At 29.5% G+C, this 14,122-nt stretch overlaps 1 protein-coding gene across 1 annotated transcript; it reads left to right on the top strand.

Annotated features, from left to right (window-relative positions):
* The first annotated feature begins 876 nt into the window (after positions 1 to 876).
* On the top strand, positions 877 to 8,505 carry LOC105625938 (hexokinase-1-like). Its single transcript, XM_012207247.1, has 9 exons — positions 877 to 960; positions 3,812 to 3,965; positions 4,693 to 4,911; positions 5,158 to 5,477; positions 5,775 to 5,887; positions 6,277 to 6,435; positions 6,918 to 7,057; positions 7,128 to 7,264; positions 7,879 to 8,505. The coding sequence occupies exons 1-9, from the start codon at positions 877 to 879 to the stop codon at positions 7,966 to 7,968; spliced, it is 1,416 nt and encodes a 471-aa protein (XP_012062637.1). The 3' UTR covers positions 7,969 to 8,505.
* The last annotated feature ends 5,617 nt before the right edge of the window (positions 8,506 to 14,122 follow it).

The following is a 14,122-nucleotide window of genomic DNA, read 5'->3' on the forward strand; positions in this document are numbered from 1 at the left end:
TAGTGACGTACAATGATACATTTACAACGGAAAACTCTATCTTAAATGACGTAGAATTTATGAGTAAAGTAAACTATGTTATCAGAAATCATATGCTCCAGTCATGTCTTTCATAATTTGCCAAGTTGTAATAAAAAGGAATAAATAAATATAATTAATTACATATTATACATTTTCATTAAATTAAATTTACATATTTTTTAAATTTATAAATTATTACGTATAATAAAACGTCTTAGTTTTATTTATTAATTTCGATTAAATAAAAAATATTATTAGATTATAAGTATGTATGGATTATAAGTATGTTTTGTTATGCGAACGTCAATTATAATGATAAAACTGATTGTCTTTTGGCCTTGCTGATATATAAAATAGTATTTGCGATAGACTCAGGAATGCTTATTGTAAATTAATTTTTTGTGGCAATAGCGATAGTAAGTAACTGATTTAGTAAATGTTATGTCTAACCAATATCTGCAATAATATTTCATTTGGAACAATACTACGGGAACTTATATATTATTTACAAGTTAAAATCTTATGTGATGTGTCATAATTTTACAATATAATACAATTTTACAATATAATACAATATAATATAATAATGGCGATAAAATTATATTACATTTTTAACATTTTTTTGTCATATATATGCCTGTATTTTATATTAATTTTTATTGGACTTCTCTTAAAATTTAAAAAGATAATAAAGATTATTAATCGAAGAAATCAAACAATTTTTAATTTTTTGCGATTATTTAATTAAAACATTACTTTCAACAAAACTTTTACTTTGCTGCTGCTTCAAACTAGATCGGATATCAATGTTTTTCTTTTTTTTTTTTTCTAGATTTTTTTTGATAACCTTTCGACATGGTTGTTCCTGCGGAACATGCACTTCACGAAGCGATTCAAGTGTCGCCATTGATACTTTCTGATGATGTTAGGCGTCAAAAAGTGAGTATAATCTGTATTACACATACATAAACTTTATATTTTATATTTCATGCGTAACATTTGTGTCATAGAGTACATAGACATTATTATATCTTATCTTCAATCCTTAATTCCATGAACTTCTGCTCTCTTAAACTAATCATACGATGAAATTGCAAAATGAGACAAACGATATGTTTATTACATAATTTTTATGGAAATCGTAAGAATTGATATAAAAATTAGAAAAGTATTTATGAAAAAAGTAATGTGCAGTGTAATATCTCAGATATGTTATTAATTCAACTTTTTTATGCGCGTTTCTGATTAATGAATAACGTTCCTTTTTCCTTAAGAATGTATCACACGTACAGTCCCTGCAAACAAAATTAAATTTGGAAATGTGTTTAATTCTTACACTTTAAATAAACTATATACATATGAAAATTGTGTGAATAAGATTACATTTTTATTTAATAACACATTTTTTGTCGTTTATTTATTTTTTATTTATTATTTTTAAAAATTAAATTGCCAAAAATTTAAAATGTTAAAAATTAAAATTTTTTTAATTTAATGATAACAAAAATCTAAATTTTTTTGTATAAGTTCTTTAAATATTCTTACAATAATACTTATGCAAAGTTACTGCAAAGTCATTGCGATTCACTAGTTACAAAGATACTAGAACAAATAAGTACACTAGAACAAATAAGTATTTTGTTTATTCATTGGGCAACTAGTTCATGCATTGCAATGTAACTCCATACATAAATAATCTTGAATATATTACGTACTTAACTGTTAAAAAATTGAGATTTTTATCATTTATTTTATAATACATTTCTACATATTTTTATTAGAGTATAGATTAAAAAAAAAGACTATTATTTATTAAAATAACTTATGATCAAGATAGTAAATCAAATTTGGCGTATTATTTTTAAATATAATTTAGATAATTTATAATAATTTGTAATTTTTTCATAATTTCGTTATTCTTTTGAAAATATGTAAAATATCCTTAATAAATCTAACGCATAAATAGACAGATTTTTTACTCAATGACAGATTTACGAGTGTAATTCACAAATAATGATATATCAGCTAAAATAATCTAAGAAAATAAATTATACTTAAAAAAAGTGGGATCAAAGACTGTATTTTAATTTATATACTTTATCAATCCTGATGCAAAAGAAGTAATAAAGTATCAATATCAAAATATACATAAGAGCCAGACACAGTAGTGAATATGCATAAGAAGCAAATGAAATGATGTTGTGACATTAATCACGCGATATTTTAATTAAGAGTTTAGTGACATGAGCCGATTATCTACAGATTCTTTTCTTCCTTTTAATTATGTTAAACATATCACGTGTACGATAAGATACCATAAATATCAGACGTAAACTATAAAAATATTTGACAAATAAAATCTTTTTTCTTAGAAATATACAAAATATAAAGCAATTTTTTGAAGAAAAAAGAAAATTTAGGACGCTCTTATCATCGTTATTGTAAGATACAATATTTATACAATATTTATTTACAGAAAAATATTAATAGATATTACTTTCTATGTAAAATCGAACAAAATTTTATAAATATAATTTTTTAAACAATATTCAAAATTTAGAATAGAATATATTATTGATTGTGTCTTTGCTTTATTTTCTTTTTAACGAGATTTCTATAATCATATTGTATTTAAAATTTTATACATATGATATAAGAAGTCCATTAACTTTATTATGTTTAGTGTATAAAGAATTGAGATTATTTAATCTTGCTTTTATATTATAATCATGCGTGTCTTGTTTCAAAAAGCAGTCCAAATAGAAGTAGATCCAGAATTTCGGGATTATTCTGTGTCTATCACACGCAGACACTTATCTTACTCTCTAAGTTATAGGGTTATCGAGAGGAAATCCTGTTATTAAAAGTTCAAGACGTTATAGTCAAGACCAGTAGTTTATCAATTTATAGATAACAACGTCTCCTCTTTATTTAGCAATTCCTATTAAATCAAAGATGAAAATTGATCTTTGATCGTGATACATTATTGACATATTTTTTAAATTTACAGTTACATAATACTTATTATTTATGTACAAAAATACTAATACTTATTCTTCTAATACAAAAATTAAGTATCACAGATTATATTAAATTTATTTTTATTTTGCAAAATACAATTTTAAATATACATAACAAAAAATAACTGCTTTTTTTAATAACACGATGCAAAAATTTTGTAAAAATATTTGCAAATTACTTTTATAAATTTTGCAAAGTGTACAAATATTATACATAAATATGAAATTAAGTTTAGTATTTTTTTGATTTATTATATCGGTTTTTTTTTATAAACACAGCGTAACATTGGAAGAATGCGTACTCCATTCAGAATTCTTGCCTTTTAAGAAACTTATTAATTCATAAGAAAGATAATTCATGCAAATTTATTAAACTAGTTTTTTATCTTCATGCATAATAATAAGTAGTTATTTTTATATGACACGTAATTAAAAGACAGTAATCAATTAATCTTGTCAGGAGAAAATTCTTAAACAATGATAAACAATCGTTGGAATTAATTGAGAATATGCTACTTTATATGCTGCACGTGCAGCATGATTGTTCTGCAAACTATACGCTTACAATCCTGTTAGAAACTGCGTAATACATAACGCAATGTGTAAACAATACCATGTGTTCATATAGCTCCGCGGAATACCTTCTCGCCGAGATATCGGCAGAATATATGAATCAACGAAAATTTTTATTTTTATAGTGAAGATGATATCAAAATATGTTGACACGCACATATTATACAACACATTTAAAGGAGAAAAACTGTTTGTAGATCGAGAATCGCGTGGCAAAAATGCGACTTTCTGCAGCGACCGCCAGGAAGATACAAGATGTTTTTATTTCGGAAATGAATAAAGGAATCCATCAGCAACCATCTTCATTGCAGATGGAAAACACCTATATACCAGAGTTACTTGATGGAACAGGTTATTAATGAAATGCTTAACAATAATATCACTTTGACAAGTACTTTATGTTCTATTATAAGCTTTACTATTTAGCAAAGATTAAAAGAAAAAACTGATTAATTATCTTGAATTAAAACTGTCAACAGTTAAAAATACGTAATCGAAGTTTTATTTAATTATCATCCTTAATTTGTTTACCGAATTAAGTCTGTATTCCACGATCTGTAATTTTTTTTGCGAGATAAGAGAGATAATGGCAACATGATTGAAATATTATATGTTGATTTATGTAAAGCCATTCTGTAAAAAAGAATATATTTTTACAATTTTATAATAACAATACGAATAAATAATCAATACGAACTATTAATGCCTATACTGGTCGAAGCTAGATCTTTAATGCTTAAATAATTCATTGTGAATTTTATATATATATATATATATATATATATATACTATATATGTACATGCATATATACTGTATTAATTTGTGATCGGGTCATTCGAATTTCACACCAATTAGTTTTCCGGACGTATAAACGCAATTAAATTGCTGTAATAATATCACGAATTGAATTAAATTGACAAGCAATTTTTGAATTTTATAGTAAAATATTTCAGATAATAAAAATGTTAAATTATCTAGTTAGACAGTTAAGGAAGAATGACTTAAAAATAAAAAAAAGATAATTATTCTATCATGATTTAATGCTGATAGTCAAAATGTGTGCTTGAATATTTGCAGAAGAAGGTCTTTACTTGGCACTCGACCTCGGTGGTACTAACTTTCGCGTAGTCTTATTGGAATTGGCTCATGGCGCTCCCATACGAGAAGAAGTGAAGCGATATTACATCGGATCCGAATTAAGAGTTGGCTCGGCAATCCCTTTGTTTGACCATTTGGCCGAGTCTGTTAGTGATTTCGTCATTTCCCAGGGTCTTCAGGACGTGGAGCTTCCTCTCGGTAAATTGAGTTTCGCACACGTATCAGGATATTGAACGTGTGAAATCTTTAATTAACATGAATTGTTACACAATATTATATACAAATAACAATCTCTCGACGAAGTATCATACAAAACACTTTTGTTTGCTGCAGGAAATCAATTGAAAGATATATTAATGTAACCATCTTTATCTACAGCATAATTATCTACAGTTGTCTGATAATTTCTTCCACTTTTAACCTTGGCGAACCGTGTTTGTGCAGGTTTTACCTTCTCGTTCCCGATGATTCAACACTCGCTGGATGTTGGTGTTTTGGTTACATGGACCAAGACTTTCAATTGTCCTGATGCTGTAAACAAGGATGCCGTGAGGCTTCTACGAGAAGCTTTAGATCGGCGAGGCGACACAAAGGTGAAGGTCTTGGCCGTATTAAACGACACTACAGGTACATTGGTACAAGGATCGACTTTGGATCATAACACGGCGGTCGGACTTATTCTGGGAACTGGCAGCAATGCCTGTTATCTGGAACGCGCCGATCGAGTCGAGCATTGGGAGACGGAGAGACATGGCGAAAGAGAAGTGAGTTTTTGATAATTATGATAATGTATATGATATTAAAAATATGTATATGATATTAAAAATAGATGCATTTTCAGATTAATCTTTGCTTATCACGCATTCTTTGAATATATTTAAAATAAAGATATATATTTTAAAAAGGCATGCTATAAAATTTGATTTTATAATTTAAAATCATTTTTATATTTAATAATTTTTTGATATTATATTATAATTAATTGTCTCTTCTTTTTCTTTTCTCTATACACTTGACATAGAATTTATCAAGATATTAATTTAATTTTCGTTATCCTCTAGGTTATCATTGATATCGAATGGGGAGCTTTCGGCGATAATGGTGTCTTGGACTTCATAAAAACAGATTTTGATCGCGAGAACGACGCAAATTCTCTTATCGTGAATTCATTTACGTAAGTGAATAAATTTGCATTATCTTTAATTGGATTATAATTATTCTGTTTGTAGAATTAAGTGGATATCATTTCCAATAAAATTGTATTTTTATCAATTGTCTCTATCTGTACGGAAAAATTAATATTTTAGATATCAAAATTAATTAACTAATAATTAATACAATTAATGTGGATTTTTTAAATCATTAAATAAGAAGTAATAAACGCGTGAACGAATAATTAAGTGGAAACTTTTTATTTATTGAATTATATCTATGACATAACTCAAGAATTTTTGAAGGTGCGCAAATAAGTCTATGCAGGAATTCTTGATTGCTAAATTTAGGACGCGAGGATTCGCGTATCAAAAAGATCCTTGTATATCATTGTGACTTTTTTTTTCTTAGATTTGAAAAATACATTGCTGGCAAATATCTCGGTGAGGTGGTGCGTGTGATACTTGCGAAGTTGACCAAAGAGAGGCTTTTGTTTGTAGGAGATTCTACATCTGATAGCCTCCTAACACCTGGTAATCTTACTACCGATTTGGTGTCGCATATCGAGCAGTAAGTTTTTATAATTTTAATTTTCATGAATGCAGATTAATTTTAATCTTGGTTCAATTTTTACTTTTTATCTTTTTCTAATTCTAAGAATTTTTATATCTTTTTTACTTTTAATTTTTAGAATTAGAAAAAATAAAGAGTAAGTTAAACTTAGATTAAAATTAATCTATATTGATGCATAAAAAAATCGATTTTGCGAAAGATCTAAAATTTTACTAGATATCAATTTTAAAATAATAAATTTTGTTGGTCATCAAAATAATTTTTGTTGAAAATTAATTGCTAGAATATCAAAATTTTTTACAAAATTACTTATCAGTTTTTTTAGTTCCTAATATAATGATTTTGCGATAAAATTACTTTCAGATCGGTATTCAAAATTTTATATCTTTCAGCAAAATCGTTCTTTTTATGAAAACGGGCATTAATCTGACGATAAAAAATTCACAGAAGATGATTTATTTTTAATTTTGTAATTCCAGAGATTCGTTAGATGGTGGCGACAGCAACACAAAAGAAATTCTTGCAAAATTCGGAATCATTCCGGACGAAGATGACATCAGAATCGTACAATATGTGTGCGAGGTCGCCTCTAATCGTGCAGCTCTTTTAGTATCGATATGTATGTCAATAAAGCTTTAAACGATGTTTGTAAAGCAAAAATTTGAACTCATCGATGATTTCTGTTCAAGGTCTTGCAAGCTTGATAGATCGCATCGATAAAGAACAAGTAACAATCGCCGTAGATGGATCTCTCTACAAGCATCATCCTCGGTTAGAAGGTTGGATGAAGCAGTATATCTCGCTTCTTTGTACTTCAGGACGAAAGGTATGCACAAGTACGGAAATAAATATTTAATTAAGTATATAATAATTTAATTAAATAAATAAAAATTTATTGTAAGTCATAAAAATCGTTTCTTTGTTTAGAAAAAAGTGCTGTTTAAATAAACATTAAAAAAAATCTTGAAAATGTGCATTTTATCGTGAGAGCTATAATCTACAAAGTTCTGTCTTTAACTTTCTACAATTTTTATACCTTTCGTTTGCAATCTGGATTTTTTATCTCCAATGTTAAAACCGTTGTTTAATAAAAATTGAAATTCAAAGAAAAATGATGAAAAAATAGAAATTTGTTGACAAATGTATAATTTAGCAATAAGGAAATCTCATTTTGTTTTTCTATATTTTGAAAGTAAAATTTTGCTTGTGGCAAAAAATCCAGATTAGGAGACACATTAAAAATTAAAGTTCTAAATGCATTGTTTCTAATATTAACAATTTAACATACTCTTTTATTTTCTTTTTGTAGAAGTAGAAAATAATTTTTTCACTTCCTATTTGACTGTTTTCAAATAACTTAATGTTATCTATCATTTTATGAAAGTTTCCTTTGCAATGTTTATTATATAATATATTTATTTTAATTTATTTTAATTGCAGTTCAAATTAATCCATGCGGAAGATGGAAGTGGTAAAGGCGCCGCACTTGTCTCAGCTATTGCGCACAGACTCAAAAAGCGATTACAATAACCGCGAATAAATGAATAACGTTCATCTGTTGTCATCGTTATCATAGAGCGCAATGTTGGCATAGAAATGTTCCACCAGCAGGTTCTAATTCAATTCTAAATTCTCATTATCAACAAATATATTGTATTATTCATAATATTCATCTTGAAAACAGAATTCTGATGGATTGCATGCATTTCGATTAATATCGTCTAGGCAATGTGATATATTACATTAGGATATATTTGTATTGTATGTCAATTTCATGATTAAACGAAATGTCTAAAAGAATATTGATTGTCAGTCGAGATGAGAGAAGCGTTATTTTAAGGAAATAAACATACGCATATCAAGTGCGTGATAGAATTGTAAGAGAACGAATTAGAGAGAATGTAGAACAAAACAATAAAAATATTATTTATTAAATGAAACTGCAAGGGAACGTATGCGCTTGAGAGGTGAAAAGTTGTTGTAAACGTTCTGGAAACGTTCCTTTTTTTGTACGAAAAAAATCAAGTTGTTATAATAAAAAATTAGCGAAACAATGATTTATTTTAATCAGAGTCTTGCTTATATTTCCTAGTTGATATAATGATATTTTAACACATTTAATCAATTTTATTAACCCTTTATTACTTACATGAGGTATTGAGGATATCTCAATCAAATTCGAGAAATATAAATGTTATTTACATACATTATTATATCTAGCGCAAATTGTTTCACAAAAATTAAAAAAAAAATTACATTTATCTTTATCTAAAGAATGTATACTTTTTAAATTTTGGAATTTCAAAGAGCGAAAAATTGAGTTAAAATTGAAAAAAAATTTAATTTTTCAATCTCTTAAAGAATGAGATTTTACTTCAAAGTTTTAAAGGGTAAAATATTCAATCAATTTTTATTAAATCATTAAAGAGAACAATAAAAATTAAAATATAGCTAACATATTAAGCATCTATTTTTTCCATTTATCTTAAATTCTTTTATCTGTTTATTGTTACCTATTGATTACTGGCATTAAAGGATGCCAGATTCTTGAAACTGGCATGAAAAGGATAATTTATAGCAAATGTCATAAAATTTTGAGCTAAAACTTTAAATAATGATTTGGCCTATACTGTATAATTTTGGGGTGTAAGAAATAACTCACGCAAGTATATTACTTAAAAAATACCATGTGATCAAGTAATGCAGAGCTAATTATATGTAAAAATTTAATTTTGAAACCTTTTTGAAAATTGAGAAACAATTTATACAATTTATACAATTTATACAATTCTTATTATTTCAATATCTCATTTTAAATAAAAAAAAGAAATGTCGAGACGAAATTATTATATGTTACTAAAATTCACATAGAAAGTCTAATTCTAATCGTTTCTGATTTCAAACCGTCTCGATATTCAAATATTGGCTTTGCGCGCTCAACCGGTCGCCATGACAGTTTTCGCGGCGCGTTCGGAGTTACAAGGAGCGCGATCGCTCCGTAATTAATCGTGAATTTTGTCCGTTGGAAATGTACGGAGAGACACATTGTTTTCAGAAGTACCGATGAAAACAACAGACTATCGCCGGAACATATTGGTTATCGTGGATCTTCGTGATTGGCGTTGTTTCATCGATCGGGATCATTAGATGCTGCAACGAGTCTAAAATATAAAGGCGGGAATAACTTCGGTGAGTACAAATTCTTATGCCAAAGGTACTCGATTATGATACTCCTTACATTCTTTCGCGCAGTTCGAAATGCATATTTCTCACATAGCATATCGGAAGGCTACGTTCCAAAATTCACTGCCAGCATTGAAAATCTATTACTTTATGTGTATATTATATAGATTTTCAATACTGGCAGTGAATTTTAGAACATGGCCGAAAATTCAAGTCCTCGTAATTATCTACGCGCTCAAATAGAAAATTCCTTAGCATATTGTATATACTATTTTTCATATACATATAACGATCATGTTTTTTTAAACTAGTAACAATTCTTCTGAGAATTTTTTATATAATTTTTCAGAGTAATTCTTATATAAATTTCGGATTTTTTCAAAATTATTTAAAATTTGTTTTCACAATCTTATATTTTTTTAGGAAATTTGTTAAATTTTTTAAATTGAAATATTTTTTAAGAAATGCTGAAAAAATCTATTCTTCTAGAAGAGATTAAATATAGACTTTCTTAGCATTTTTTTAAATATTTCAATTTGTATTAAAAAATTTGAGAAATTTCTTAAAAAATTACAGAAATCTGAAAAAAATTTTTTATACTTTATTATGTGTCTTTTTATATACATATAATTCTAAATGTTTTATAATTCTAAAGATTTTATCATTTCTGAAGAAAATTCCCCTAAATCCGAAGAAGTTTAAAAATTATTTTTTAGAAATCTTCATAAATTTAAAATATAAGAAATTCTTAAAAATCTTCTGAGACATAAAATTCTTTTAAATCAAGATAGTACTACCAAATATAATATATTATTGAGCCACCATTAAAAAAAACCTTTTTCACATTTTTCGCCAATTTTAATCTTTCGATACCTTGGTTATATTTACCAGAAAAATCAGCTTTGCAATTGTCATAAAATATTAAAGAATCTCAAATAGTTGTAAAGCTACTTCTTGTGTAAGACGGTAATACTGGCCAATTAATTACTTATTTTGAGTATTAAAAGTATTATTAATAGTACTTTTAATACTGAAAATAAATGATCAATCGGTCGAGACTAATATTAAATTTCTATAAAGGTAAGAACAATTGACGCAAATAGTCATTTCGAAAGCGATGGCCCTCAGATTGTCTCGAATGAGTCAGTCTCGGGCTTCTGTCTGACGACGGTAGATGGCAGCAGCGACATGAAGATAACGGGGTTCGACTCACCGTGGCCGCGGAGTGACAGCTCGCCGAGCTCGAGCTGTCATCAGCGGTGTCCGCGCGCGCGTCACATACCGTAGTCCGTGTTTTCCGTACTGCGAGTATACGTGCTGGTGCCGGTGACGCGCAGCGTGCTCGTGCTGGTTACGCGGACGCGTCCTGTCAGTGTCACCGGTGATATCCGTTACAAAATCGCGTCTTTTTTTCCCCCGTCGAAAAAGCCGAACGGTCGCCGCGCACGGTGGGTGCGCACGCAAGGGAGAACAGCTCTGCTCCGCTCGCCGCCGCCGGCTCGGCCAGTCTACTGGAAGATTCCATTGTGAGAGTGGGCTTTCGAAAAGTTTCGCGGAAACCACCGGCGAGGCCTACACGGACAATCATCGCCGAGCCACCGGGACGTGGAACGTCGTTCAGGACAGACCAGGTACGGTGTCTAATCCTGTCGACGGTGCTTTTTACGAAATTCCCTCCCGTGACTGTACACTCGTTTACACGCGCGTACATGTAACGTGTGAGTGTGTGTGTGTGTGCTGTAAGTGTGAGAAAGAGGGAGACAGCTTGAGGTTATTACAGCGGTCGCTCTCTCTGGGTTCAGCTGGGCTCTCAGCTGATGCACCGACCAACCGACCGACCGACCGGTCGGTGCTACCGTAGCTCGATTCCACGAACGTGATACAGCGGACGTTCTCGTGATCGTCGTGCCTCGTTGTTGACGATGACAGGCCGCGGTTGATCGCTAGAAACGCTAATTCATCTGGGATTCGCTGTTCGCCGATTACGTGTAGGCCTGCGTGTAATTTACGCGTGATAGAGGAAAATTACAGTTTACTGATTTAGAGCCGTTAATCAACGGTGGACGCACGGTCAACGCGATCCCCGCTCGTATCCGAAGGATGACAGAATCGGAGAGAGGAAGAGGGTTCGGTTTAAACTAGGGTTAGCGCTAACCGAGGTCGGCGGAATCGAACGCTCTCTCGGCATCCTGTAATGAATCGAATTGCGTCGATTTAATGTCGAGTTTGTGTGACAAGTCCGTTCTCACATTTGAAGTATATAATAGTTGTCTGAATGACGCTTTCGCACAAAGCGTCGGGTCATTTTTGATTACTCATGAAAAACCTCATCGTTCCTTTGTTCTCAATATCACCCAGAATCTCCGCTTGCAGCCGTTTTCTCGGTGATTAATTTCTACCAATGCTCGTTTCTACCAATGTAGATTAACTTTAAACTCATTTCAACTTATTACTCTTCATCCTTTCTGGTTTTAAAAATTAGAAAAAGACGAAGAATAAGTTGAACCGAGATTAAAGTTAATCTGCACGGAAAGTATGATTTTGTTGAGGTGTCTAAAATTTAGCTGGATAAAGATTTGAGAATAATTTTGGACCATCAACAGAATTATATAGAACGCATAACGAACAATATTGCAAAAAAAATTGGCATTCTAACAGTTATTTTGAATTCTGTATAATTATTTTGATGGTTCGTAACCATTAATTTTTTCTAATTTTAAGAATTAAGAAAAGACGAAGAATAGAACCAAGAATTGAACCAAGATTAAAGTTAATCTACACGGAAAGAATGATTTTGCTGAGGTGTCTAAAAATTTAACTGGATTCAGATTTAAATTTTGTTGAATCATCATTATTTGTAGAACACTCAAACGTAATGAACAATATTGCAAATAATTTTTACATTTTAGCAACTATCTTGAATGTTTTATATAATTACTTTGGTGGTCCAACAAAATTATTTTCAGATCTGTATATACATTTTTATTCCAGAAAAATTCTTTTTGTATATTGATGAAAACGAGTATTTATTCCAAAAAAATTCTGCGACGATTAGAATTATTCTCTAGGATGACTATTATCATTATGAATACTTGTAATTGTAATTTTATTGTAATTGCCAGTGTAATTACCGTGAGAATCTTTAAATTTAATTTGCTTATATATTGTATATAGTATAAAGTATCGCTCCTTCAATTTTATATTATCTTTTAAAAGAGAATAAATTCTTGTTTTGAATATATATATTAATAATTTTTTTGTAATACATACATTATCATACATTATCAAGAAAAAATATTTTTTGTTAAAGATAATTGAGTCTTAAAAAAAAGAAGGTAAATTAAGTAATCACTTTTCTTAGCAACAAACTGAGATTTTTCTGTGTGTAAAAATTAATTTTATTCAAGAAAGTTGCACCTCTAAAACTAAATTATAATAGTTAAAAAAATTTGTTTCGTTATTAGATCCATCTATTTTAAATTTACACAAAATTTAAAATTTTTTGAATTTCACTTTCCGACTTTCTTTGTCAGATTTATCATCTCGATCATCTATCCTTTGTGTTTCTATAATATCAAGAGCATACAGGAATAACTCACTTCGCTCTCTTATATGGGTACGTGACACTTTGTGCATCGACGATTTCACTTCGCGAGATTCTCGCGGAGTGTTGATTCCCAGTGTTGACCTCGACGATGCGTATATTATCGACGTCAGTATTACGATAACCGGATTGATTTTTTAAAATGGACAATCGCGGGAAAATTGGTATCTATTTTTAGCAATCGATACGTGATTTATAAATCACCTCTACGGTATACAGAAAGGGTTTTGCTAAAATCTAAAAATCTAAAAATTTAGCTGGATACAAATCTAAAAATGATTTTGGGCTATAAAAATAAATAGGATACAAATTGGTTGCTAAAACTTTTTATAACATTATACTTGAGTTTCCCACATTATTATTTTGATGGCCTAACAAAATTATTTTCAGCTCTGTTCTCAAAAATTCACCTGAATTTTTGAATATTTGAACAAAATCGTTCTTTCCATGTATATATAATATGATTATGAAATATTAACATATTCGAGTTAAATTATTACTGTATCCTTCATATATGAAATGTTAACGTAATCGAGTTAAATTATTAAAAGTTCGGTCTGTAAAATAGTTATCGAAAATGTAGAGATACATGTTTATTGCATTTTGAGGATCAAATTACTTGCAGTGTTACGATGAAAAGGTACTTCATCAAGTAGCGTGCTTAAACTACATGAATCGGTATTACACGGTGCGCATAATTGCACAGGTGAGAGAACTCATTCATCATTCGCGTAATTTTGACCATCGAACAGAGGCAAGATTTAATCGCGAAGAACCAGAATAATCGTGTTGACGTGATATAAAATAAAAAAATATATTCATCGCTCGCTACTCGTCTAGTACGGATCGCACGCTCTAATCATGAAATCTCATTATGAATTTCTCGCTTGAGAATAA

This window comes from Atta cephalotes (genome assembly GCF_000143395.1).
Source record: "Atta cephalotes unplaced genomic scaffold scaffold00004, whole genome shotgun sequence".
Classification (NCBI taxonomy): Eukaryota; Metazoa; Arthropoda; class Insecta; order Hymenoptera; family Formicidae; genus Atta; species Atta cephalotes.

Coding starts and splice junctions, on each gene's coding strand:
- LOC105625938 (XM_012207247.1), top strand. CDS start 877: ATGGTTGTTCCTGCGGAACATGCACTTCACGAAGCGATTCAAGTGTCG. Junction 4,912..5,157: donor GGACGTGGAGCTTCCTCTCG/GTAAATTGAGTT, acceptor GTGTTTGTGCAG/GTTTTACCTTCTCGTTCCCG. Junction 5,478..5,774: donor AGAGACATGGCGAAAGAGAA/GTGAGTTTTTGA, acceptor GTTATCCTCTAG/GTTATCATTGATATCGAATG.